The following is a 27,600-nucleotide window of genomic DNA, read 5'->3' on the forward strand; positions in this document are numbered from 1 at the left end:
TGGGGCTGTTTTTCTGCAAAGGGACCAGGACGACTGATCCGTGTAAAGAAAGAATGAATGGGGCCATATATCGTGAGATTTTGAGTGAAAACCTCCTTCCATCAGCAAGGGCATTGAAGATGAAACGTGGCTGGGTCTTTCAGCATCACAATGATCCCAAACACACCGCCCGGGCAACGAAGGAGTGGCTTCGTAAGAAGCATTTCAAGATCCTGGAGTGGCCTAGCCAGTCTCCAGATCTCAACCCCATAGAAAATCTTTGGAGGGAGTTCAAAGTCCGTGTTGCCCAGCGACAGCCCCAAAACATCACTGCTCTAGAGGAGATCTGCATGGAGGAATGGGCCAAAATACCAGCAACAGTGTGTGAAAACCTTGTGAAGACTTACAGAAAACGTTTGACCTGTGTCATTGCCAATAAAGGGTATATAACAAAGTATTGAGAAACTTTTGTTATTGACCAAACACTTATTTTCCACCATAATTTGCAAATAAATTCATTAAAAATCCTACAATGTGATTTTCTGGATTTTTTTTCCTCATTTTGTCTGTCATAGTTGACGTATACCTATGATGAAAATTACAGGCCTCTCTCATCTTTTTAAGTGGGAGAACTTGCACAATTGGTGGCTGACTAAATACTTTTTTTTCCCCACTGTAGCTACGCGGCTGTGAGACCACTGTCCGCCGGGGACGCACAGCCCGAACGCGCACCTTCCCAAAATTCCCAACCAACATGGCTCCCATGTACGTGTCCTTTTTTCATTTGAACGTGTTAACAGTTGGAGAAATTGCTTAAGCCGCACTGAGAATTTGAAAAGTATGAATGCCAATGGTCCAATATTCTAGAACACTGCTGTGCATACGCATACAAGGTTTGGACTATGATACCCACTTTATACAGACACAAAAAGACAGGTAGAATGCAAGCAAAACGCTTAAGTAGTTGTTGGGGAGTAACTGTGGGGACTTTGAAAATAGATTATCACAACCCATACTGCACTTCATTGTGATATCAAACACATACTGTACTGTACTGTGTTGTGGTGTGATGCACTGTACACTATAGTCACCAACCCTGAGCCAAGGGAGCTATGTGGTGTGCAGCTTTTTGTTCCAGCCCACCACAAACAATTCTGTTCCAATCAATTTGTTGAATCAAATGTGTTAATTCAGGTGCCTTAGTGCAGGGCTGGAACAAAAGCCTGCACATCCTGTATCTCTCCCAGATCCTGGGTTGGTTGACCATGGGTCTACTGCCACAGTACATGTGTCATACAAGAGGCGTATCAAGGTCAAATCACATAAACAGCTACAAGCTCTGGATATTACAGCACCATTTTAGTGAGGTTATGTTTTCTTTCACTTCATTTCAAGGTTGGGGGATACTTAATGTGTGTTTTGTTTAGATTGAATCTTGCTCTCCCTCCTTACCTCATGCTCTCCATTCCTTCACTTCCGTCAGTATTTGTTCAGGCCCATTCACTTATATGGACACCTCTCACTTTTCTGCTTATGCTCCCACTCCCCCATCTCCCCTTCTCTTCTCCAACCGCCCAGTCTATATGTTGTGTCCATTACTGTACTGAACTTAAGGAGCCCACAGTCCCAGAGGCTGCGTGGTGAAAGCCAGAGAAACAGAGTGCACTCAGAGCGGCCTGCTTTCGCCTCCTGCAGGGTGGGATGAAAGGCAAGAAGGTGCATGATGTCCTGGTTTCCTGGATGAGGAGACTGAGGAGACAGTCACGGGGGAAGCAGAAGATGTTAGCAGTCTCTGCACGGCCCAGCGAGGCACAACATCCGCATGTTGTTTTATAGAAAACTACAAAAGGAATGTTCTGGCCCAGATACACAAGAGAATGTTGGCGGCTTGTTTTTAATTCTCTCAGCTCTTAGTCTCTTCATCACTGGTCTAACCTCCGTAACCCTAGTTCATTCATCTAACTTCCCCTTGTTCAATGAGCACCGGAGGCTAGTTCAAGTATCTTTTTTTAAGTACTACCTCTGAATCTTCCCTACAACCTCGTCTGTTAAAAGGATAGTTGACCCAAATTACAATGCAATTTGGTTGAACTATCCCTTTAACAACCATGTAGACCCCAGTTACTTTTTGTTTGTTCCTTTAACCTGCTTCCTCATATTCATAAATCACTCATCATGTCTGTTACCACACAAAAGTCTCTTAGGGAAAATTACTCTCCTACTCCCCGTTGTCTGTTCACTCTATCACACATACCACGAGTTTTCTCATCTTACCTCTACAGTCATTTAGGGCCGCACCGTAAGTTGAGAAGTGTGTGTGCTGTAATTCGAACTTTCACGTAAATCAAGTATTGATGTCAATGGGAGATTGATGTCATTGACGTGGAAATCACTAGTAAGGATTATTATATATTATTTGGGCTGGAGATTCAATAGAGATTCAAAATCCTAATGGATTTATCTATTTATCTATCCATCATTCCAGTTCAGGTAGCTAACAAAAAGTGTGTGAATCACACAACCACCCCCACTATTGCAATTTCAGATTCTTGGTTGAAAATTACCCATGAGTCTATCAGAAAGTGTCTTCAAATAAACTGAAATAGCAAAGAACATTAGAAATGGAATTTCAGCCAACCTCCTGATTTGACTTAATTGACAGTGAATTGACCCCAACCCTGGTGTCAACATACAGTGAGGGAAAAAAGTATTTGATCCCCTGCTGATTTTGTACGTTTGCCCACTGACAAAGACATGATCAGTCTATAATTTTAATGGTAGGTTTATTTGAACAGTGAGAGACAGAATAACAACAACAAAATCCAGAAAAACGCATGTCAAAAATGTTATAAATTGATTTGCATTTTAATGAGGGAAATTAGTATTTGACCCCACTGCAAAACATGACTTAGTACTTGGTGGCAAAACCCTTGTTGGCAATCACAGAGGTCAGATGTTTCTTGTAGTTGGCCACCAGGTTTGCACACATCTCAGGAGGGATTTTGTCCCACTCCTCTTTGCAGATCTTCTCCAAGTCATTAAGGTTTCGTGCCTGACGTTTGGCAACTCAAACCTTCAGCTCCCTCCACAGATTTTCTATGGGATTAAGGTCTGGAGACTGGCTAGGCCACTCCAGGACCTTAATGTGTTTCTTCTTGAGCCACTCCTTTGTTGCCACGACCCATTTTCAATGCCCTGGCTGAGGGAAGGAGGTTCTCACCCAAGATTTGATGGTACATGGCGCCGTCCATCGTCCCTTTGATGCGGTGAAGTTGTCCAGTCCCCTTAGCAGAAAAACACCCCCAAAGCATAATGTTTCCACCTCCATGATTGACGGTGGGGATGGTGTTCTTGGGGTCATAGGCAGCATTCCTCCTCCTCCAAACATGGCGAGTTGAGTTGATGCCAAAGAGCTCGATTTTTGTCTCATCTGACCACAACACTTTCACCCAGTTCTCCTCTGAATCATTCAGATGTTCATTGGCAAACTTCAGACGGGCCTGTATATGTGCTTTCTTGAGCAGGGGGACCTTGCGGACACAGCAGGATTTCAGTCCTTCACGGCGTAGTGTGTTACCAATTGTTTTCTTGGTGACTATGGTCCCAGCTGCCTTGAGATCATTGACAAGATCCTCCTGTGTAGTTCTGGGCTGATTCCCCACCATTCTCATGATCATTGCAACTCCACGAGGTGAGATCTTGCATGGAGCCCCAGGCCGAGGGAGATTGACAGTTCTTTTGTGTTTCTTCCATTTGCGAATAATCGCACCAACTGTTGTCACCTTCTCACCAAGCTGCTTGGCGATGGTCTTGTAGCCCATTCCAGCCTTGTGTAGGTCTACAATCTTGTCCCTGACATCCTTGGAGAGCTCTTTGGTCTTGGCCATGGTGGAGAGTTTGGAATCTGATTGATTGATTGCTTCTGTGGACAGGTGTCTATTATACAGGTAACAAACTGAGATTAGGAGCACTCCCTTTAAGAGTGTGCTCCTAATCTCAGCTCGTTACCTGTATAAAAGACACCTGGGAGCCAGAAATCTTTCTGATTGAGAGGGGGTCAAATACTTATTTCCCTCATTAAAATGGAAATCAATTTATAACATTTTTGACATGCGTTTTTCTGGATTTTGTTGTTGTTATTCTGTCTCTCACTGTTCAAATAAACCTACCATTAAAATTATAGACTGATCATTTCTTTGTCAGTGGGCAAACGTACAAAATCAGCAGGGGATCAAATACTTTTTTCCCTCACTGTAGTTGTACTACCTACCAGTGGTTGACGAACTCTACAAAAGTTCAATTTCACAACCAATGGTGGCAATAACATTTGTTTGTCGAGACCGCATCTCCAGACATAGCTTGGGGGGTGGGTGTTCTACTCTAATGTGTGCCCTGGACAACAACCTTTGTGGCCACAAAGCACACAAGCTAGCGATAATAACAAGTAATATACGCCCACTCTGTCACCAGCATTTTAAACCACGTCTGGCAAATTAGGTTGGTTCAAAAGAGCCCTGAAATTCAATATTGATAATAGTTTGGTAGTTATGAGCTAGAATCATATTGGTGCCACTAGAGTAAAGTGTCAAAGCAGTGCCGCGGGGGTCAGATCATATATGTGCAATGATCTTCTTCAGATGGGTTGCATTGAGAGGAGAAGAATACCCATCATGAGGTTTAGCAACAATTCTCCTCAGAATATAGTTCCCATCAAAATGAAATATCAACACGGTTGATATTTACTATTTATATTTACTATATATGCTACGTTGTTTTAAATTAAAATTGTAAGAAATAAACGAAAATAGCTTCTTAGCAAAGAGCTATTTCTCAAGCAAGAATTTTGATAGGACTTTCTGGGAGTGGTCTGAGTGGGGAGGGGAAAACTGAAAATGAGCTGTTATTGGCAGAGAGGTTTGGAACTCTCTTATTGGTCTATTGATGATGTCACCAGGCAGGCCAAACTCCATCCCACCAAAGCAGGCTGAAATTTCAGGCAGTCTTTTCAAACAGCTCTTACACAAAAAGGGCATTGTCATAATTTCCACAATTTCACAGCATTATTCCAACTTCATAGAGTGGAAATAAATATAAAACACAGGAAAATCACGCTTTTGACTGCACTGGGCCTTTAAAGTCTGATGTCACTGACAGAGGCTGAGGCTTATAGCCTGTGATGCCAAAGGCAACATGTCCACTAAGAGACTGCATTAGAGAGGGGGGAGTGAGAGAGAGAGAAAAAAAGAAATACAGAGGTAGCAGGGAGGAGACAAGAGAGAGTGTAAGAGAGAAAGAAAGACTAAAAATAAAAGACAGTGAGAGAGATGCTATTCATGACCCTGTCTAAACTGAGAAGTGCTAGGAGTGGTACAGTACTAGAAGAGTTGAGCAAAAAATTAAGTGGTGAAGGAAAGTTATTTTGTGCTTTAATGGATGGATAGTATAGAGAGTTTAATTATGTTTAAGTTTCTACATTAGAAAAAGGGCGAAGAAGTCTACTGTACGTTTCTTAATGTCACTAAAGAGCTTTGCAAGATGTTCCACAAACCATATTAGAACTCTCAAATTTCCACATAAAAACGCACATTCATCAGCATCATTATTTTGTAGGCGACACCTTCGGCCCATAGTTGGTTTAAACTTTAAGCTACAAAGCAAAGTTAAAGACGTATCAGTCAAAACATACTGCATTAAGATTGTGGAATGAAAAGTTATGCTAATTGATTTATCCTCAATCAGATGCAAAGACGTTCAAATTATGCAGCCAAATGTCACTGTAGAATATAGAAACGTGAAAGGTATTGTTCTTAACATTTTTTTTTTTCTTCTGATAGTGCGCAGGTGAGCTTCAAAGAAATACGACCCTAAGTGGTCTAATCCTGTTTGTAGCCCTATTATAGCCCATGTAAATAAGAGTAGGCTAAATTCAGGACCACCGGGGGAGAAAACTAATGAGAGGAAAGAAAGAAAAGCTACATGTCACACATAAGTGCAGGCTATGGGTAGATATTTACTCTGACATAGCCAACTATAACTTTTTGTCCTAATTTCAGAGCCAAAACTGTTAGGCTAAATTATCAATAAAGCGTCACCTACCGCATTCTTTTGACAAACATTTCGATTAATGGTTGCAAAATCCTGGATTTTATAATATTTTTTGGTTGAAGGGATGTGAATTATTTTCGGTATCGGCTCCGTCTTGGTGCAGTGCGTGCGGGATATTGCGACGTTCGATACCGGACGGTCCTCAAGAATACTGGGAGCTCTATGCAGGTATGGGACGCGTGCGTCCGAACGGCCGCAAAGGACAGGGAGAAAAGAGGGAGTTTGAGACAGTGAGGGCAAATATAAAATCTTGAACTGCCCACTTTTTTCATGCAACTAAGAGGATGGAGGAGAATGTGTCCGTCAAAAGGAATGGGGTATAAAGTGGGATGGGATAACATAGCCTACAGAGCAATGCAGTTGAACTGTTTGAGCGACGTCTTTATTCGTCATAAAGCTGATGGTGAATATGATGACGTTTAATGGTAAGGACACATGGTTATATTGCAGTAAAAGGGGGCGATAGAAGAGAAATGCCGTGCATAGAGAGGAGAGACAAATGGGGATAGTGCGTCAGTCAGTGCAGCATGCGGGCAAGTTGCTGATACTGCAGGCACGCGCTGAGAACGAGTATAGGCTAGAGTCGCAGAAAGGAGGCATAGAAGGCGATGTGAAGATGGGCTGCAGCCTACGAGAACGTCTATTGAATATAATGTATGCCTGCAAGTAACCATAAATAACGCATTTACAATAGGCTTATAATGCATTTACAATAGGTTAATTTTGTCAATGAACATAATACCAATTATTTAGAAATTCCAGGTGTGAATATTTAATTATGTTACATTTGGCTATTATTTAGATATAATACACTACCAGTTAAAAGTTTTAGTACACCTACTCATTCAAGGGTTTTTCTTTATTTTTACTATTTTCTACATTGTAGAATAATGGAAGACATCAAAACTATGAAATAACACATATGGAATCATGTAGTAACCAAAAAAGTGTTAAACAAATCAAAATATATTTTAGTTTTTAGATTCTTCAAATAGCCACCCTTTGCCTTGATGACAGCTTTGCACACTCTTGGCATTATCTCAACCAGCTTCATGAGGTAGTCCCTTGAATGCATTTCAATTAACAGGTGTGCCTTCTTAAAAGTTAATTTGTGGAATTTCTTTCCTTCTTAATGCGTTTGAGCCAATAAGTTGTGTTGTGACAAGGTATGGGGGTATACAGAAGATAGCCCTATTTGGTAAAAATCCAAGTCCATATCATGGCAAGAACAGCTCAAATAAGCAAAGAGAAACGACAGTCCATCATTACTTTAAGACATGAAGGTCAGTCAATCCAGAAAATGTCAAGAACTTTGAAAGTTTCTTCAAGTGCAGTCACAAAAATCATCAAGCGCTATGATGAAACTGGCTCTCATGAGGACCACCACAGGAATGGAAGACCCAGAGTTACCTCCGCTGCAGAGGATAAGTTAATTAGAGTTACCAGCCTCAGAAATTGCAGCCCAAATAAATGCTTCACAGAGTTCAAGTAACAGACACATCTCAACATCAACTGTTCAGAGGAGACTGTGTGAATCAGGCCTTCATGGTCGAATTGCTGCAAAGAAACCAATAGTAAAGGACACCAATAAGAAGAAGAGTATCAGACCTCAGGATAAGACCCAGATGCAGACAGTTCAAAGTAACAAAAGTTTATTACAACAACAGCGGCAGGCAAGCAACAGGTCAAGGGCAGGCAGAGGTCAGTAATCCAGAGCAGAGTCCGAAAGGTACCGAACGGCAGTCAGGGTCAGTAATCCAGGGCAGTGTCACAAGGTACAGAACGGCAGGCAGGCTCAGGCTCAGTGCAGGCAGAATGGTCAAAACCGGGAAAACTAGAAACTAGACCCAGCACCTCTCCTCTGGACCATAACCCTCCCAGTCAACCAGTTACTGGAATCCCCTTACCCGAGGTCGAACACTCAGGAGACGCCTCACCGTGTATGCCGGATGGCCATCGATGAGACGGGGGGAAGGGGTGGGCCTGGAAAGAGGAGACAGAGGGCTGTGAGACAGAGGTTAAATCATTGATACATGAAACATGGGATGTATACGGAGGGTGCGGGCCAACAGAAGACAGACAGCAGAGGGGCTAAGGATCTTGGAAATGGGGAAAGGGCAAATAAAACGGGGGGAAAGTTTGAGGGACTCTACCCGGAGGGGCAGATCCCGAGTGGACAGCCATACCCTCTGCCCAAGATGATAGCGGGGAGCCGGGGACCAGTGGCGGTCCTCCTGTCGACGATACCTGGAGGTGGTTTTGAGAAGGTACGCCGACAGTGGTGGACGAACACGAACCTGTTCAACATATCCCGGAGAACGTCATTAACCAGGACCTGGAACACAGCAGGCGCATTGATCAAATTGAATGGCATCACCAGGTATTCATCGTGTCCGCTAGCAGTGTTGAAGGCTGTCTTCCACTCATCACCTTCCCATATCCGTACCAGGTGGTAGGCATTCCGCAGGTATAACTTAGAAAAGATAGTGGCCCTCTGGAGCGGCTCGAAAGCAGAGGCGATGAGTGGTAGCGGGTAGCGGTTCTTAACCGTGATGTTATTGAGGCCCCGGTAGTCGATGCACGGTCGCAGGCTTTTGTCCTTCTTCTCCACAAAGAAGAACCCTGCGCCGGCGGGGGAGGCAGAAGGACGGGATACCCCCTGCAGCCAGGGAGTCCTCGATGTATGTCTCCATAGCCTTGGTCTCCGGACCCGACAGTGAATACAGCCTTCCCCAGGGTGGTGTAGTGCCCGGGAGAAGGTCGGTCCCACAGTCATAGGGTCGATGCACAGGAAGCGAAGTGGCCCGAGCCTTGCTGAAAACCTCCCGGAGATCCTGGTACTCCGCAGGAACGGCGGAGAGATCCGAGGCTTCTTCCGAGCCCAGCGGAAGACGTCCCGGGGCAGGCTGCACCGAGGCAGGCAATGGGTGTGGCAGAACGGGCTCCAGCCCACGATAGTACCAGCAGTCCAGTTGATAAGGGGATTGTGGCACTGGAGCCACGAAAACCCCAATACCACGGGAACCTGAGGAGACTCGATGAGCATAAACTGTATAGACTCACTGTGGTTCCCGGACACACGCAGGTGGGTAGGAGTATTATTGTGGGTGACCCTGCCTATAGAGCCACCATCCACTGCTCTAACGTCTATGGGACTGGAGAGGGGCTGAGTGGGGATGCCCAGCTCAGACACCAGGGTGGCATCCATGAAACTCTCGTCGGCCCCAGAGTCAATGAGAACCCGGAGAGATTTAGACTGGTCGCCCCACAGAAGGATGGCATGGAGAGGGGTGTGAGTAAGGGGAGAATAAAAATTATCCGTAAGGCCCACCAGAGTACTCGTACCTACTGATGAGCCTGGTCTCTTTAAAGGACAGGTGGACACATAATGACCGGCAGTTCCGCAATACAGACAACTTTGGGTGTTAAGTCTGCGTAATCGTTCGGCTGGAGACAGCCTAGCTCTGCCGAGTTGCATCGGCTCTGAAAAGGCGAGTCGGCAGACCTCGGAGGCTCTCGGGGGAACTCGAGTAAGCTCGGATCCTCTCGGGGACGTAAACGCCGGGAACTTCTGGAATTCCTCGGGGGCAAGGTGGGATCCTTGGGTGAGCGATTGGGACCGGAATCAGACCTCCTCTCCCTCCTATGTTCCCGTAGACGCCCATCGATCCGGATGGTCAAGGCGATGAGCGAATCCCCCGACCTCAACCCAATTTAGATATTTTGGGATGAGTTGGACCGCAGAGTGAAGGAAAAGCAGCCAACAAGTGCTCAGCATATGTGGGAACTCCTTCAAGACTGTTGGAAAAGCATTCCAGGTCAAGCTGGTTGAGAGAATGCCAAGAGTGTGCAAAGCTGTCATCAAGGCAAAGGGTGGCTATTTGAAGAATCTCAAATATAAAATATATTTTGATTTGTTTAACACTTTTTTGGTTACTACATGATTCCATATGTGTTATTTCATAGTTTTGATGTCTTCACTATTATTCCACAATGTAGAAAATAGTAAAAATAAAGAGAAACCCTTGAATGAGTAGGTGTTCTAAAACTTTTGACCGGTAGTGTACATGAAAAATAAAACACTAATACAGTATACCTCGATTAGATTCAACCCTCTGAATCAATACATGTTAGAATCACCTTTGGCAGCGATTACAGCTGTGAGCCTTTCTGGGTAAGTCTTTAAGAGCTTTCCACACCTGGATTGTACAATATTTGCACACTATTCTTTTCAAGCTTCAAGCTCTGTCAAGTTGGTTGTTGATCATTGCTAGACAGCCATTTTCAAGTCTTGCCATAGATTTTCAAACCGATTTAAGTCCAAACTAGAACTATGCCACTCGGGAACATTCAATGTGGTCTTGGTAAGCAACTCCAGTGTATATTTGGCCATGTGTTTTAGGTTATTGTTCTGCTGAAAGGTGAATTTGTCTCCCAGTGTCTGTTGGAAATCAGACTGAACCAGATTTTCCTCTAGGATTTTGCCTGTGCTTAGCTTTATTCCTTTTCTTTCACATCATAAATAACTCCCTTGTCCCTCCCTACCAATAACATGATACAGCCACCACCATGCTTGAAAATATGAAGAGTGGTGTGTTGAGTTGAATTTGCCCCAAACACAACGCTTTGTATTCAGAACATAAATTATTAGCCACATATTTTGCAGTTTTACTTTAGTGCCTTTTTGCAAACAGGATGCATGTTTTTATTCTGTACAAGCTTCCTTCTTTTCACTGTCAATTAGGTTAGTATTGTGGAGTAAGTACAGTGTTTTTGATCCACCTCCGTTTTCTCCTATCACAGCCATTAAACTCTGTAACTGTTTTAAAGCCACCATTGGCCTCATGGTGAAATCCCTGAGTGGTTTCCTTCGTCTCTGGCAACTGAGTTAGGAAGGACGCTTATCTTTGTAGTGACTGGGTGTATTGATACACCATCCACATTTTAAATAACTTCACCATGCTATTCAATGCTTGCTTGTAGGTGCCCTTCTTTGCGAGGCATTGGAAAACCTCCCTGGTCTTTGTGGTTGAATCTGTGTTTGAAATTCACTGCTCGACCTTACAGATGTGTGGGGTACAGAGATGAGGTAGTCATTCAAAAATCATGTTAAACATTATTATTGCACACAGAGTGAGTCCAATAAACTTTATTATGGGACTTGTTGAGCAAATCTTTTACTCCTGAACATATTAAGGCTTGCCATAACAAGTTATCTGATTTGATTTATTAGGCTCCCCATTAGCCGACGCCAATGGCGACAGCTAGTCTTACTGGGATCAGACATATAACGAAAAATACATTAGACAAAATATTTTACAATTTATATACATTTAAAAACATGAACATGTAGTGTGTGTGTGTGTACATCTATCAGTTACACATACATGTCAGTACATACACACAACAAGTAAGTCACATGGAGGAGAGGTGTTGTGCCGTGAGGTGTTGCTTTATTAGTTTTTTGAAACCAGGTTTGCTGTTCACTTGCGCTATATAAGATGGAAGGGAGTTACATGCACTCATGCCTCTGTATAATACTGTATGTTTCCTTGAATTTGTTCTGGACCTGTGGACTATGAAAAGACCCCGTGGTGGCATGTCTAGTTGGGTAAGTGTGTGCATTAGTGCTGTGTGTAAATTGACTATGCAAACAATTTCCAACACATTAATGTTTCTTATAAAAACAAGAAGTGACACTGTCAGTCTTTCCTTAACTCTTATCCAAGAGAGACTGGCATGCATAACATTAATATTAGCCTTCTGTTTACAATGAAGAATACTTATTGACTAAAGCTTTTCATTTGTAATTAATTTGTAAAAATGTCAGAGAACATCACTCCACTTTGATATTATGGGGTATTGTGTGTAGGCCATTGACAACAAATCTCAATTTAATTCATTTTAAATTCAGGCTGTAACACAACATTTGGAAAAAGTCAAGGGGTGTGAATATTTTCTAAAGGCACTGTATTTTAAGCAGCACCATCTTCTCCAGTTGTTTGAATCAAATTTCTCTAAGCTTATTTAATTGGTCAAAAAACTATGAGGAAGAGTATTCAGACCCCTTTACCGTTTCCACATTTTGTTACGTTACAGCCTTATTCTAAAATTGATTAAATAAATAAAAATCCTCAGCAATCTACACACAAAACCCAATAATGACAAAGTGAAAAGAGGTTATTAGAAACTTTTGCAAATGTATTAAATATAAAAAACAGAAATACCTTATTTACGTAAGTATTCAGACCCTTTGCTATGAGACTCGAAATTGAGCTCAGGTGCATCCTGTTTCCATTGATCATCCTTGAGATGTTTCTACAACTTGATTGGTGTCCACCTGTGGTAATTGATTAGGAAAGGCATACACCTGTCTATATGAGGTCCCACAGTTGACAGTGCATGTCAGAGCAAAAACCAATCCATGAGGTTGAAGGAATTGTCCATAGAGCTCCGAGACAGGATTGTGTCGAGGTACAGATCTGGGGAAGGGTACCAAAAAATGTCTGAAGCATTGAAGGGCCCCAAAAACACAGTGGCCTCCATCGTTCATAAATGGAAGAAGTTTGGAACCACCAAGACTCTTCCTAGTGCTGGCCACCCGGCCTAACTGAGCAATCGGGGTAGAAGGGCCTTTGTCAGGGAGGTGACCAAGAACCCAATGGTCACTCTGACAGAGCTCCAGAGTTCCTCTGTGGAGATGGGAGAACCTTCCAGAAGGACAACCATCTCTGCAGCACTCCACCAACCAGGCCTTTATGGTAGAGTGGCCAGACGGAAGCCACTCCTCAGTAAAAGGCACATGACAGCCCGCTTGGAGTTTGCCAAAAGGCACCTAAAGACTCTCAGACCATGAGAAACAAGATTCTCTGGTCTGATGAAACCAAGATTGAACTATTTGGCCTGAATGCCAAGCGTCACGTCTGGAGGAAACCTGGCACCATCCCTACGGTGAAGCATGGTGGTGGCAGCATCATGCTGTGGAGATGCTTTTCAGCGGCAGGGACTGGGAGACTAGTCAGGATCGAGGCAAAGGTGAACGGAGCAAAGTACAGAGAGATCCTTGATGAAAACCTGCTCCAGAGCGCTCAGGACCTCAGACTGGGGTGAAGGTTCACCTTCCAACAGGACAATGACATTAAGCACACAGCCAAGACAACGCAGGAGTGGCTTCGGGACAAGTCTCTGAATGTCCTTGAGTGGCCCAGTCAGAGCCTGGATTTGAACCTGATCAAACATCTTTGAAAAGACCTGAAAATAGCTGTGCAGCAACGCTCCCCATCCAACCTGACAGCGCTTGAGAGGCTCTGCAGAGAAGAATGGGAGAAACTCCCCAAATACGGGTGTGCCAAGTTTGTAGCGTCATAGCCAAGAAGACTCGATGCTGTAATCCCTGCCAAAGGTGCTTCAACAAAGTACTGAGTAAAGGGTCTGAATACTTATGTAAATGTATTATTTCAAATAAAAACCTGTAATATATTAGATTTTTTTTCCAAAAAAACTGTTTTTGCTTTTTTGTCATGGGGTATTGTGTGTAGCTTGATGAGGGGAAAAAAACTATTTAATAATTTTTAGAATACGGCTGTAACGTAACAGAATGTGGAAAATGTCAAGGGGGCTGAATACTATCCGAATGCACTGTACATGCTGCATATGGGCATTGAGTTGGAGTTCAATACACCTGGTGCAGCGGTAGTGTGCCATGGTGTCACCTGTGTTGGTGGCTGGGCAGTGAGTGAATGGTGCTTTGTAGATGTCCTCCTCCGCCTTCGTAGACGTGGCGAGGTGGCGGGGCCCAGAGGAATTTGACACTGATGAGACATTGCCGGGACTGTCTAGGCGGAAAACTGCAAAGCAGGATGGGCTAGGGCATGTTCATTAGGCATCAAACAGAAGAAAACTGACTGAAATAGGAAGGGACTACATGGACTTGACCAATAAGAAACATTCATTTTCTTCTTCCATTGCAAAAAAATGTTAGGATGTTTTGCTGGCTATGTATGGGACTACTTTTAAAAGCCCAGAAAAAGGTGCAATTTCTGTGGTGAAAATCTCACGGGACTCGCACAACTCAATCTTAACAACAACATCCCAAACCTTAAAGGCTGTTTTGTCCAGGGTTTGATGGTCTAAAAGACCATGCATTTTGGGAGCAACAATATCCAGACCTTGGGTAATACTTTCAAGGAGGGTTTGCAGAAACTACAGACATTGGATTTGACCGGAAGTAATCTTAAATGAAATCGGAACAGAAAAGTCTATGATCACTCAATAATTTTTATTTAATCAAATTTTCCATCTGGAATCCGGGGCCTTTGAGCGACTGGCCAACCTTACAATACTCCATCTGTCATCAAATCAAATAGATCAATATTATATTACAAGTGCTGTGTTCACGGGACCAAGAAGCTTACGAAACCTTGATATATCCTGTAATACTATCTTCTATGAAACAGATAAACCAATCTCTCCACCGTTCTCTAACCTGTCATCTCTAGATTACCTGTTGATTGACAATCTGGGTCTCCAGGAGTACCTTATTGTTTACTGCTTAACTTTCTATGTAGGCTAGTGGTTAAGAGCATTGGGCCAATAATCAAAAAGTCGCCGGTTCAAATCCCTGAGCCGACTAGTTGAAAAATCTGTCGATATGCCCTTGAGCAAGGTACTGAAAACCTACTTGCTCTGGATAACAGCGTCTGCTAAATGACAAAAATGTTGAAGGTCTGAGATCGTTATCATTTTTCATTGCAGGAGATTTTGGATTAAGACGCTGTACCCAAACACATTCACTCACACCCCTTGACCTCAGCTATAATGGCAATAAACTGTTGGACCTTGACATTCATTCCTGTTGGGTAGACATAGGCTTCTTCTACTTAATCTCCACCACTTCTCTGGTCCTCTTCCCCCTGATGGGGTCCTTTTATCTGCCATCTCCTGAGATGGCAGGTGGTCTATCCCTAATATATCTTCCTGGCTTATCTCCACGACATCAAGAGAAGGAACAGGCGTGTGCCTTATCAGTATGATGCCTTTGTCTCCTACAATGCCCATGATGAGCTCTGGGTTCTGAAAGAGCTGCTGCCAGAGCTGGAGGGAGAGCAGGGCTGGAGACTGTGTGCCACACCGGGACTTCCAGCCATGTAGTTGTGTGTGTTTGTGTGTGTGTGTGGTGGGGGGGAGGGGGACACATTGAAAACCCAGAAAATGACGGTATAAATTTTACATGATGGATATGTGATTCACCTCCAGCCAGATTCAGGAAATTTGACAGTAGTGACACAGACACTGTATTTACCAAGGATTGGTTTGCAACTGTATTCCACAGGCAAACTCATCACGGACAACATCACAGATGCCATCTACGGGAGCAGAAAGACCATCTGTGTGATCAGCCGTCGTTACCTGGAGAGCGAGTGGTGCTCCAGAGAGATCCAGGTGGTGAGGTGGGTCTAATGTCCTAATCAGACTGGGGTGACTCGAACAGGTATCAAATACAGCAAATGGATATTTAAACCCTGGGTTGTATGTTACTCGAGACTGCGTTAGCAAACTGTCTTATGGGGTTACTCTCTTTTCTTAGCACACACAAACACACCTAACTTACTTTTACTCTCGCCTCTGGTCTCTCCATCTTCCGTCTGTTTGATGAGCAGAAGGACGTGTTGATCCTGGTGTTTCTGGAGGAGATCCCAGCCGAGCAGCTCTCTCCGTACCACCACATGAGGAAGCTGCTGAAGAGACGCACCTACTTGAACTGGCCCAGTGCTGGGGAGCACACCGGAGTCTTCTGACAGAAACTCAGGGTGGCTCTGGAGACCAGGGACTGAGTAGAACCCCATCCTCACTGGGGTGAAGAGGCCATGACAGAAACAACGGAAATGAAACGACTATCATCATCTGAATTTCAATTACTTTTGAGTATTTTATAATTTGTATTTGAAAGGCCTGGAAAAAAATGTGTGATTTGTAACAAGATACTTCAGAACATTTACAAAATACTTTTCTACCATATTATTTTTTTTAAAAAGAGGTTCAGAATTTTGTGGCCCCTATTACCCCAAATGTAATGCATTGGTATTAGAAGTCTTATGGCAGGATCCTTTGAGGCCTTTAGAGGTGTTGGTGGATGAGTGGAGGAGCTTGAAAGAAAGTTGAAACAGGGATGCACTTCCAGAGCGAGGATCATGCAGTGAATTTGGTCCACAAGGGACTCGACTTTTGCATTTTGTATTTTCCGTATTTTAAATAAAATACATGTATTTATTTGGCACCAGTATTTTGTCATTTATTTTGATAATTATTTTGGGGGGAGGGGGTGGGGGGTATTTTGTAACAATATACATTTTGATGCATCTTTTCCCATCCCTGCCTCGGCTCAAGCACTCTGTTCAGCAACCTGTGGACACTTGGCTTCCCCACCCCTCATCCCAGCCACAGCTCTTCTCTGTCCTGCCACCTCAGTGGTGGTAGGACAACATAGTCCCTTGATGTGTGCCCTCTATTGACAGAGAATTTGGTACTGCAAGGTTGATGCTCCGCTGTATACCACCGTGTGACAAAAAAATTTAATAGAGTGGAACTTCTCCGCATAAAGGTTCTCTGACTGGACAGCTAAAGTGAGTCAGACAAGAACACTTACATAACAAAAGAGGTCAAAGCTGTGACTGCATGCTAGCGGTGCATTCAGAGCCATCCAGTAGCTAGCCATAAGCATGCCGGTAGCATGATGGGTCTCAAATATTTTTTACATTTGGTATACCAGGGGAACCAAAAGGTCAACAGTGTGCCAAGCCAGCACTTCGGTCAATGGATAGCTGCCATTCAAATGCCCTCACAGTGGCAGCTACGTGCAAAGTTAACTTTTTCCCAGTGCATCCATCCCATCCTGCTGGCGTCCAGAGGGCATAGTTCCATAGAGATTTTGGCTGGCTGTCATTCAACTGAGGTTAGCCAAGGCTATAAGGACAGAGGTGTTTTCTTTTTGAGTACCTGGCTGGCTTATTCAGGCATCCAGGTGGACAACTAAATACACACTGAATGAGGGTGATTGGTGGTCCTGAAGCACAATACTATTTACGCCACGTCTCAGAGTGCAAAAGCTTGGGGAATTCCTCTGGCAGTTTCTTACCATAAGTGAGGCCCAATGAAGGCGGACAGAAAAAAAATCTGCCATTGTGTGTCAGAGTTAAGAACATGCCGTAAGCTTGAAATGTCTCCAATAGAGCCATTCAATTTGATTCTTTTCTATAGCTCAACTGGTTGGTACTTTGTCAAGTAGGGCGGTCACGTGTTTGCGATCAGAGGATCACTGGTTCGAGCCTGGTTTGGGGACAGTGGAGGAAGCTATACTTTTAGCAGTATGCTGACGTTTTCATGAGCATCAATTATGTTTCATTTCGTAACCAATAACCAATTACCCAAACATGCAAGTAACCATCATTGGGTAGCACACAGGTCATTTAGTGACTCATGGGCATAATTGCAAATGCGGTTCAACATTGCATCAGAACTATGCTGGAACTCTTTTAAACAAATAACCCACAATAAGAAGGTTAACAATTTAGGTAAGAAAAATTGCATTAAATACAGGCCTACAGGTGGGATGCATTTGTTTTCCATGGACAGGCAGGGTCACCAAGTGAATCACCTAAACTACAAGGAACCGAGTGGTGTTTATTAGAAGTCTCTAATTTAGACTGTCTGAGTCACTCTCAGTGGTATTATTTAAATTGATTGCTATCCTTCCTGCTGGTTTACCACAAAGGAAAATACAAGTTGGCATATTTTTCAAGGTCACTTTTACCATTACTGTGCAGGCTCAAAGATGGGTCGTTGGGAAATCTGTTTAATCTGCCAATTAAATATTGAGAATTCCAGAGGGAGATTTTTCTGTTATCATTCATTCAATATGTCCCTATATGTTTGCTTTGCGTTGGTAATGTGAGTTCTTGCACTTTCCAAGCCAATATAGCTTCTTGAATGTAATTCAGAAAGAGAGACAGAGATCCCACAACACACAGGCGTAAAACTGTGAGCAAGAGTTTGGCTATAGACCTACTCTCCATATTCCTATGCTGCGATCCATAACGCACTCACACGACAGTGGGAAAAGAGGGCAGCTGTTAAGTCATTTTTCCCATTCATTCCTTTCCATTAAAAGAAACCACAAAACCAGATTTTTTTTGCTGACTCGCCGTTCTTTTTCCTTGGATACAAAGCCTGGGCAAGGGAGGATATGGATGACCATGAATGAGGTAATGATGTATTTATATGACACATCATTTCTCTTGTCTCACCGGCTGGCGGTGATGATAGTTTCTCTAGCAGTTGGAATCCTGGGAGGAAATGGACACCAGTGGATATAACATGTCAGCGGTGGTGTTTGGAAAAAGAATATACATTATGGTTTTGAGGGTTTTATACACACACAGATACGGTTGAGCCTCAGAGTCAAACACGATGATTAACGGCAGTCTGCGGCACAATTAACAGTGTGTGTGTGTGGCGCGCATGTGATGTATTCCTTTGTTCATAGTGCAGAGTATGGCTACAGAGAAAATTGTCTATTTAAAGTGGCCAGACAAGCTAGGCACTGAATCAAAAGACACACACGCCAACAGAAAACAGACAAGTTAATAACTGAAAAGACACACAGAAAGCCACTCGACAAAAAGCGAGGAAGCACAATGCAAACCATTGAGCGAGTGGAGAACTTCTGAGCAAGCGGAAGAGAAAATGAGATCTGGAGATGGGATGTCTTTAGATGAGGTTTGTTTATGAGCTTCAGCTAATCTAAGCATCAACTGGACCGACAGTATAAATTGATGATATGGATGCATCCATATTACATCCAGTATACCTTTGCAGCTGCCATTTTAAATTATGCAAATGAACAAGCAGGATGTCACAGTGACAAAAAAAAGACTTATGAAGATTTTTTCAGTTGACTAAGGCAGAATATTATTACACTTCTATTAAATAAAAAGTAAAGATTAATCAATTATAAATCACGTTATTTTTTTGAGGTGGGCTTTCCCCTTCTTGGCCATCATATAAAACTTGTATGAGTCTTGGATACACCACCCTGTGGTAAATGTTTGACTGTCACACATATCCAGCTTCCAACAGTCAAATGAGGTGACTGGGCATATAAGACGACACCCTAATCAAATGAGGGGAGTGTGGGCCTATTGAGAAGACTTCCCGCTCCTCGCCACTTCCTTGCTATGGATTTCCTTCTGGAGTATCTCCATTACTTGGTCCTACACCTCTTTCCTTCAGACGTATTAGAAAGAGAGACCCAGACATTTGTCTTTAAGCTTAAAATGGCATTATTACACCCTGGCCCCAGTAGTATATCTATTTTTAACATATAATAAATGGTCAAAGTGGCGGTGAGCTTCCCAAAATGAGTAATGACTTAAGGTATTTTCTACTTCATCCTCACGAACCGTTTTTACAAGAGAGGCTGGCAGCTTTTTTTTTTTTTCCTGGCACTGCGTTTGCTGCAGCTTGGAACTTTAGAGCCTTGACGTCTTTCTCCTTAACTCTGATTTCAGCCCGTCTGTCACATTTTGAGCTCTCCATCTGTCAAACTGTCCCTCAAATGCCAAGTTCCGTCCTGCAAAGTAAAACCCTGTTTAAAAAGCTTGAATTAGTTGCCGATTGTGCAGTTTTGGTAACACGAGACGTCTTTGCAGCTTTACACGTATTCATGTAAGTCTTAGACATAAGTTCACTTCGGGATGCTTTGACAAGACCACTTGTTCAACATCTGAATGGATAACTAAAGTAGCCAATTTTACAACAAAAGCAGATGTACCATTTACAGCATGTACATGCTCAATTTGTAGCACAGAAACATTAGGATTACTTCTACTGTTCATTTTTATCTCCCACTATCTAGGAAAACTTAAAGTCAAATCAAGAATAGGATTGTAGATTATTTAGACATTTATTTAAGACATGAAAACGAACCAAAACATTTGAGACAAACTCTGAAAGCATCATAAATAGTGACTTCTGCTGAATTTATGCCTGAAAGAGGACCTGTAATCCAGTTACATTTCTGTGTGCACATGATGGTTCCCATCACGTTACTGTACTCACTCAACCCATTTCCACTGATATCCATCAGGACTGAGCGATGTGGAACATTTCTTTAATACACAGATATAGGCCTACAGTAGGTCCATAAAGAGCAGTCAGTAGGGATACCGTGGATGCAATGCCCCAACCTGTGGCCCAGACACCAGAGGGTCTCCCCCCTCAGTACCAGTAGGTCTTCCGGTTCCTCCTGGGTTCCTCGATGCCCAGTTTCTCCATCACCTCCTCCTCCAGTGTCTTGAGGGAGGGCGTGTAAGTCTTCTCCAGGGTGTCCTCCGGACTGGTGTCCTTGGGGCCGTCTGGGATGGCAGACACCAACCAATAAGGGGTTTCCAAAATTAGGGGTGTCAATTCAGAAGAAAGGGTATGTATTCTTACACTAATTATACAAGCATGTGGCTGAGCCAACTCACCTAACTTCCAGTCTATCATAAGGCACACATCACCCTAGACATTATTATGTGATTGACGAAAATGCACTGACGAAGGAAAAAGTTTGTTGATGTGTGGCTTGATTGAACCATATTATGCAGTAAATGTGTGCGATTGGTTGAAAAGGCGAGCCCTGTTTTTGTAGTGTGTGATCGGTCACTTTTATGCGATATTGCAATGTTTTATACGGTAATTGATCAAATATGCAGGGAATTGGCCATCGCATAATTATGGAGGGACTACAAAATGATCCTAATCATAGGCCAAATTCTGACTAGAGACGCAGGGAAATGTTATCTTCAGCACAATTCTCACATTGATATAATAAAATGATTTAAAGGCCCAGTTTTCCTGTGTTTCTTTGTGTAATATTTGTACAACAGCTGATGAAACTAACACAAGTTTTATTTTTATCAGTGTTATTTTCTGATAGTTGCTGGTTGAAAATACAATCTACACAGGGCCTTGTAATCAGCAGGTTTTGCATGGGTGGAGTTATGGCCTGCCTGGTGACTTCACAAGGCGGTATAAGTTAAAAGCCCAGTGTAGTCAAAAATGTGATTTTCCTGTGTTTTATATATATTTCCACACTAGTGGTTTGAAAAGACTGCCTGAAATTTCAGCCTGTTTTGGTGGGATGGAGATTGGGCCTGCCAGGCGGTAAATTAGTTAATAGACCAATAAGAAAGACCTCTCTGCCAATAACAGCTAGTTTTTAGTTTTCCCCTTCCTACTCAGATCACTCCCAAACAGTCCTAGCAAAATTCTTGCTTGAGAAATTGCTCTTTGCTAAGGTACTTAATTGTTACCCAGAAATTATTTGATATTGAGATAGAAACTGCTGCATTGGACCTTTAATAGACCAATAACAAAGAGAGTTCTAAACCTCTCTGCCAATAAAAGCTAGTTGAGGTTACATATCCCTCCCATTAGGCTTTTCAATTAGGTCCATCACTCAGACCACTCCCAAACAGTCCTAGCAAAAAACTATTTTTGTTTCTTTGACAAATTACAGCAAGGTACTTAATTGTTACCCAGAAATGATTTGATATGGAGATCAAAATAGCTGCATTGGGCCTTTAAAGGGGCAATCTGCAGTTGCTACATAATTTTTTTAACTTATAAATTAATGATAAGTACCCATTGATTCTTGAAAATATAACTTATTAATGCCTCATGACCTTAGTTCAACTGTCGTACCCTATCAGAACCCAAAATGTAAGCTTGTTTTACTCCAATCTTTGTAAACAAAGTAAATGTAAACAAACACTATATAGCCTCAAAAAAATATACACTGCTCAAAAAAATAAAGGGAACACTTAAACAACACAATGTAACTCCAAGTCAATCACACTTCTGTGAAATCAAATTGTCCACTTAGGAAGCAACACAGGTGGAAATTATAGGCAATTAGCAAGACACCCCCAATAAAGTACTGGTTTTGCAGGTGGTGACCACAGACCACTTCTCAGTTCCTATGCTTCCTGGCTGATGTTTTGGTCACTTTTGAATGCTGGCGGTGCTTTCACTCAAGTGGTAGCATGAGACGGAGTCTACAACCCACACAAGTGGCTCAGGTAGTGCAGCTCATCCAGGATGGCATATCAATGCGAGCTGTGGCAAGAAGGTTTGCTGTGTCTGTCAGCGTAGTGTCCAGAGCATGGAGGCGCTACCAGGAGACAGGCCAGTACATCAGGAGACGTGGAGGAGGCCGTAGGAGGGCAACAACCCAGCAGCAGGACTGCTTCCTCCGCCTTTGTGCAAGGAGGAGCAGGAGGAGCACTGCCAGAGCCCTGCAAAATGACCTCCAGCAGGCCACAAATGTGCATGTGTCTGCTCAAACGGTCAGAAACAGACTCCATGAGGGTGGTATGAGGGCCCGACGTCCACAGGTGGGGGTTGTACTTACAGCCAAACACTGTGCAGGACGTTTGGCATTTGCCAGAGAACACCAAGATTGGCAAATTCGCCACTGGCGCCCTGTGCTCTTCACAGATGAAAGCAGGTTCACACTGAGCACGTGACAGACGTGACAGAGTCTGGAGACGCCGTGGAGAACGTTCTGCTGCCTGCAACATCCTCCAGCATGACCGGTTTGGCGGTGGGTCAGTCATGGTGTGGGGTGGCATTTCTTTGGGGGGCCGCACAGACCTCCATGTGCTCGCCAGAGGTAGCCTGACTGCCATTAGGTACCGAGATGAGATCCTCAGACCCCTTGTGAGACCATATGCTGGTGCGGTTGGCCCTGGGTTCCTCCTAATGCAAGACAATGCTAGACCTCATGTGGCTGGAGTGTGTCAGCAGTTCCTGCAAGAGGAAGGCATTGATGCTATGGACCGCCCGTTCCCCAGACCTGAATCCAATTGAGCACATCATGTCTCGCTCCATCCACCAACGCCACGTTACACCACAGACTGTCCAGGAGTTGGCGGATGCTTTAGTCCAGGTCTGGGAGGAGATCCCTCAGGAGACCATCCGCCACCTCATCAGGAGCATGCCCAGGCGTTGTAGGGAGGTCATACAGGCACGTGGAGGCCACACACACACTACTGAGCCTCATTTTGACTTGTTTTAAGGACATTACATCAAAGTTGGATCAGCCTGTAGTGTGGTTTTCCACTTTAATTTTGAGGGTGACTCCAAATCCAGACCTCCATGGGTTGATACATTTGATTTCCATTGATAATTTTTGTGTGATTTTGTTGTCAGCACATTCAACTATGTAAAGAAAAAAGTATTTAATAAGATTATTTCATTCATTCAGATCTAAGATGTTGTTTAAGTGTTCCCTTAATTTTTTTGAGCAGTGTAGAATGTTGATATCATGTATGGTTTGCATCCATAACTCTGTGTATGAATTTGAGTGGTTACATTTCTCCAGTCCCATCCCTCAGATTTTACCAAAACAGGGGCGGGGATGCCGCTTTGTTATTGTTTCAACTGCTGATTGCCACTATAAACAAATAAAGGCGTTCCTTATACATCACCCAGACCAGCTTCTGTTCTGCTTTTCCACGCACTCATCTTCACCCACATTTCTGACAAGCTCGACTCTCATTCACAAAAGCTCCCTCTCAACCTCAATCCATCTAGATTTCTTTGACCTTCCTCTAGCCTCTGTTCCTCCCTCCACAAACGCAGACTCACCCTTCCACTGCTGCGGTACGATGCCGTCTCTGCGCTGGAACACTGGTTTGGGGACAATACGGCCCGTCCTGAGGGAAACGCGCACCTTCTCCCCCTCCTCTGTGAACCTCCACTCCACCTCGGTGGGTTTCCTGTTGGAACAACAGACAGGAGTCATGTTTGGTATCAAACTCAGGACTAAAGTAGTCAGGATCAGTCAGGGTTCAAGTCAAAGCATTCACTAATCATAAACTATTTAAATACAATAGAAATTTGGGTACATCTGTGTACAAAAACGCTATTTATTGCACCTTTAAATACAAGTCCTGCACATAAAATCGACTGAAAATCTAAACTAAATCCAAAACTAAACTCTGAGCATGGACACAAACCCTGGTTCTGGATAGCTACTGCGTGAGCAGGCTGTTGTTCCGCTCTTTTTTTGCATGGGTGTTTTCTGCACCACCCTGTGGTAAAGGTATGAATAACATGAGACTTTTCCACTGCAGCCCTGGTTAACTGAATCAGTTGTTTCAGTATTGGGCTGTTACTAAAGCCTGCACACCCAGCAACTACCTAGAAACAGGGTTGGTGATCATGGGCATAGACAAATGTTCGAATCTGGACCTCCTCATACTGCCCTGGGACTCACCTGTCAGTGGGGTCGACGAGTGAGATGTCTCGGAGTAGGAGGGGAGCTTCACTGGCAATGTAGGTTCCCCGGTAATCTGCTGATTTCCCAATGTACCTGAAATGCTAAGATGGAGAAATACTGGATTCATTTAATCTATTCAAACATTGCAGAGATAACTGAACTTGCTGTTGAAATCAATGTCCACGGTTTGTAACATTCCTGTAACGTAGCCTAAAAAGGGCCATATCCTTTTTTATAATATAAAGTGGGGTTCAACATAAAAATGCAGTGTTTGTTAACGGAAACATGCCATACTTGTTTATCATCATAGGCCAAAACATGACAAAATTCACTGTAATGATGGGAGCAAAATCAATTACTGGATGGCATTAAGCCTAGTTTGTGAGTTGCTCTTAAAATAGGATCCTATGGTTCTAACGATGAAACCGGGCCCTGGTCTTTGCTTTTGCAACTGTAGCTTGGCCTGTGAAGCCTTGAGAAGGCTACCCAGATTCAAAGACAGTGCACTAGAAACCGGTATGATAAAAATGTTAGAAGGAAGCCCATCAAGCAATGGAACCGGGCATTTATGAAGCTCCTCTTTGGTAGTAGGGACGGTTTTCTAAAATGCTAAGATAAAATAAATAGGTGACTATGCAACAACAACCATAGCTGGCACTATTTCAAGTGGGTTATACAGTATGTATAAAATTGTTGGGTGTTTATACTGAATGCAGTGTATGAATGTGTTCTCTGTTATGGAAGTGGCAAACATATCCCCTCTTACAGTGATGACTGGGATTCTTACCGTGTTCAGCCCGTCCAGGATGACCCAGTTTCTGTGTCTGAAGACCTGGGCCACTTTGCCCTGCTTTCCTTTGTCTTTCCCAGAGAGAATCTCAACCTGGTCAAGGTGGAATACTAGTTTAGAATATCAAAGCATCAAAACATTAGGCTAATGGCTGAATAAACCTTGACAGTGACCCTCCCTTCTCAGTCCTACAACTCATTATCATGACCTTCCATGTGTTGACTTTATAGCAAGGAATTGATCAACTCAATGGTTTGCCTAACAGTTTGTTCGTGTCTAATAACTGGTATATCTGCAAAGGAATTAGGCATACAGCTGCAATACCAGTGTTTGGAGTGAACCATAACATATTCAGTGTAAGAACAGCCCTTAACCATAGTATACTGGCTATATACCACACCCCCATGTGCCTTATTGTTTAAATATTCCATATCTAAAAGTCTTCATTGTCCTTTTGGCATGACCACTTACTGTGTCCCCTTTGAAAACAGACCAGTCCTCATAAGCTATGGGCTCAACGAACACCTTTCTTCTCTTCTTGCCTGGTGGGTTCAATCTCTTGGCAGCTATGGTCCATGGCCGACTTGTACCATAGCGGTAGTCTTTAGGGAAGGCAGCCTTAGCGGCCATTGACAGTAAGGCTGTTAATCGCATTTTCCTGGCCCAAAAAATTAAAACATAGAATTTTACTACATTGGTGTGTGTGTGTGGTTTGTAAAAATCAAAGGGAGACAAAGAGAAGTGATGATCTTTCAACATTTACTACTCAACAGCCTAATTATGGATCCCCATACAGTATACAGCTATATAGGCCTAGCTAGTTTGCTAGATAGAGAAGATTAAATGTGCTGATTAGCAAATTTTTTGTTATGATGAAAAGTTGATTATAAAATAGATTAAATTATTTTTTAAGTATACACCGTGTGAATAACAGTGTGCATTTTCATTATTGACACAAACGCAAAATATTGACGTTGAATTGAATGCAACACTGACATTGCCAGATGCTGGATAACATTGGCTATGCTAGCCAGAATGGCAATCGTTCCTCTAGCTATAGCAAAACACACCGGATATTTTCTGGTTACTCGTATGTTGGCAAGCGGATATGTAGCTAGTTAGCTACATTTTAGTAGCTAACCCGACAAAACTAGTGCTAGCAATGTAGCTAGCTAGCTACATTGTTGTGACAGTTAGCTAACGTTAGTTTGCTTGAAAAGAGAGATGCATGCCGAGGAATCAATAGCCTCCACAATCCAGAAAACGCAACTAAAATAGATAGCAAAACAACATATATAACATACAATTCCAAATTATCAGAAAATTGCATTTACCCCTTCTCGTTTTCAATGTCACATGCGTAAATCCTTCAACTTTGACTCCTACTACTTCTTCATCTTATTATTCAGTGCGTTTATCGGCGGTTGGCATCCAACGTTATGGTGCATTACCGCTACCTACTGTACTGGAGTGTGGACCAGAGACAGGGAGAAACTAAATCCTACCTGCCAGCCCCGTTGCTTTTAAAAAAGATAATAAAATATTTGAGACTATATCTAATGTCGTTCTACTCAATATACTCTTTCAACTAATTTCCTGTATCCCTTTCTCCCTCATACTAGATCTCATCCTCGCTCTTTCCCTCTGATACTTCCCACACTGTAGCAATACATGCTCCACGGTCTCTGTTTACTGACAATAATCACACTTTCCTGTTGGATGCTTTCCTAACACATTTAATGTCTTATTCAACTGGCTGTAAAATCTTGTAAAAAATAGCCTCCTCTCTTCTGTCCCTTCCTGCCGTCCTCCCCGACTTTCTTCTGTACTTGAAATAAATGCCTTCCCTTATTATCTCTATTCCACTGCTACTGACATCTCTGCACCATCACTGTATATATCATTATTTTTGCCTCTGACTTGCTCATTGAAACTTCAACATCAACATCCCCACTACTAAGTGCTTGTTTAGCCTGTTCATCTACTGCCTCGTTCCCCTCCACCCCCACATGGGCTGGGACCCAAGTAAATCTTATCTGAATACCCATCTGTTTAATCCTGCTGTTACGGATACAGGTATCCTGTGTTTTTGTGTGTTTCTCTCCTTCTGCCCTAATCACAGGTGTCCTGTATGTTCCTGATTGGTGGTCGTTGAGGTGTCTGCTGATTGGACCAATCAGTGAACATTCCTGTGAATAGCACCACCTGTTACTCGTTTGTTCAATCACACAGCCCATTGTATAAAAACCAGTCTTGTGTTTGTTGAGAGAGAGAGAGAGATTTTTGCCATATGTGAGTATGGACACGGTGGTGTCCTGTGTGTTGTGTACTCACTAAGTTGTTGGTTACCCTATTGGTAACTTTGTTAGAATCTATTTCTTTATGTGAGTGTGGATACTGT

At 43.1% G+C, this 27,600-nt stretch overlaps 2 protein-coding genes across 3 annotated transcripts in view; both read right to left on the reverse strand.

The window, feature by feature from the left end:
* Positions 1-6,269, reverse strand: part of LOC123491378 (brevican core protein-like) — a 29,167-nt gene extending 22,898 nt beyond the window's left edge. The window contains exon 1 of the mRNA XM_045221940.1: positions 6,076-6,269. Coding sequence (XP_045077875.1) covers positions 6,076-6,095 — 20 coding nt within the window. The 5' untranslated portion in view covers positions 6,096-6,269. The remainder of the gene's footprint in view (positions 1-6,075) is intronic.
* Positions 6,270-20,025: 13,756 nt separating this feature from the next.
* On the reverse strand, positions 20,026-26,631 carry mrpl24 (mitochondrial ribosomal protein L24). Of its 2 annotated transcripts, none has more exons than XM_045222344.1 (6): positions 26,534-26,631; positions 25,671-25,857; positions 25,197-25,292; positions 24,407-24,510; positions 23,776-23,906; positions 20,026-20,495 (listed from the first exon to the last, which is right to left on the reverse strand). In XM_045222344.1, the coding sequence occupies exons 2-6, from the start codon at positions 25,851-25,853 to the stop codon at positions 20,359-20,361; spliced, it is 651 nt and encodes a 216-aa protein (XP_045078279.1). In that variant the 5' UTR covers positions 25,854-25,857; positions 26,534-26,631; the 3' UTR covers positions 20,026-20,358. The 2 variants fall into 2 exon arrangements, with proteins under 2 accessions (XP_045078279.1, XP_045078280.1); XM_045222345.1 differs by having other exon boundaries at positions 25,671-25,862; positions 26,534-26,627.
* Between the last annotated feature and the right edge of the window lie 969 nt (positions 26,632-27,600).

The sequence above is a fragment of the Coregonus clupeaformis genome, chromosome 8 (genome assembly GCF_020615455.1).
Source record: "Coregonus clupeaformis isolate EN_2021a chromosome 8, ASM2061545v1, whole genome shotgun sequence".
Classification (NCBI taxonomy): Eukaryota; Metazoa; Chordata; class Actinopteri; order Salmoniformes; family Salmonidae; genus Coregonus; species Coregonus clupeaformis.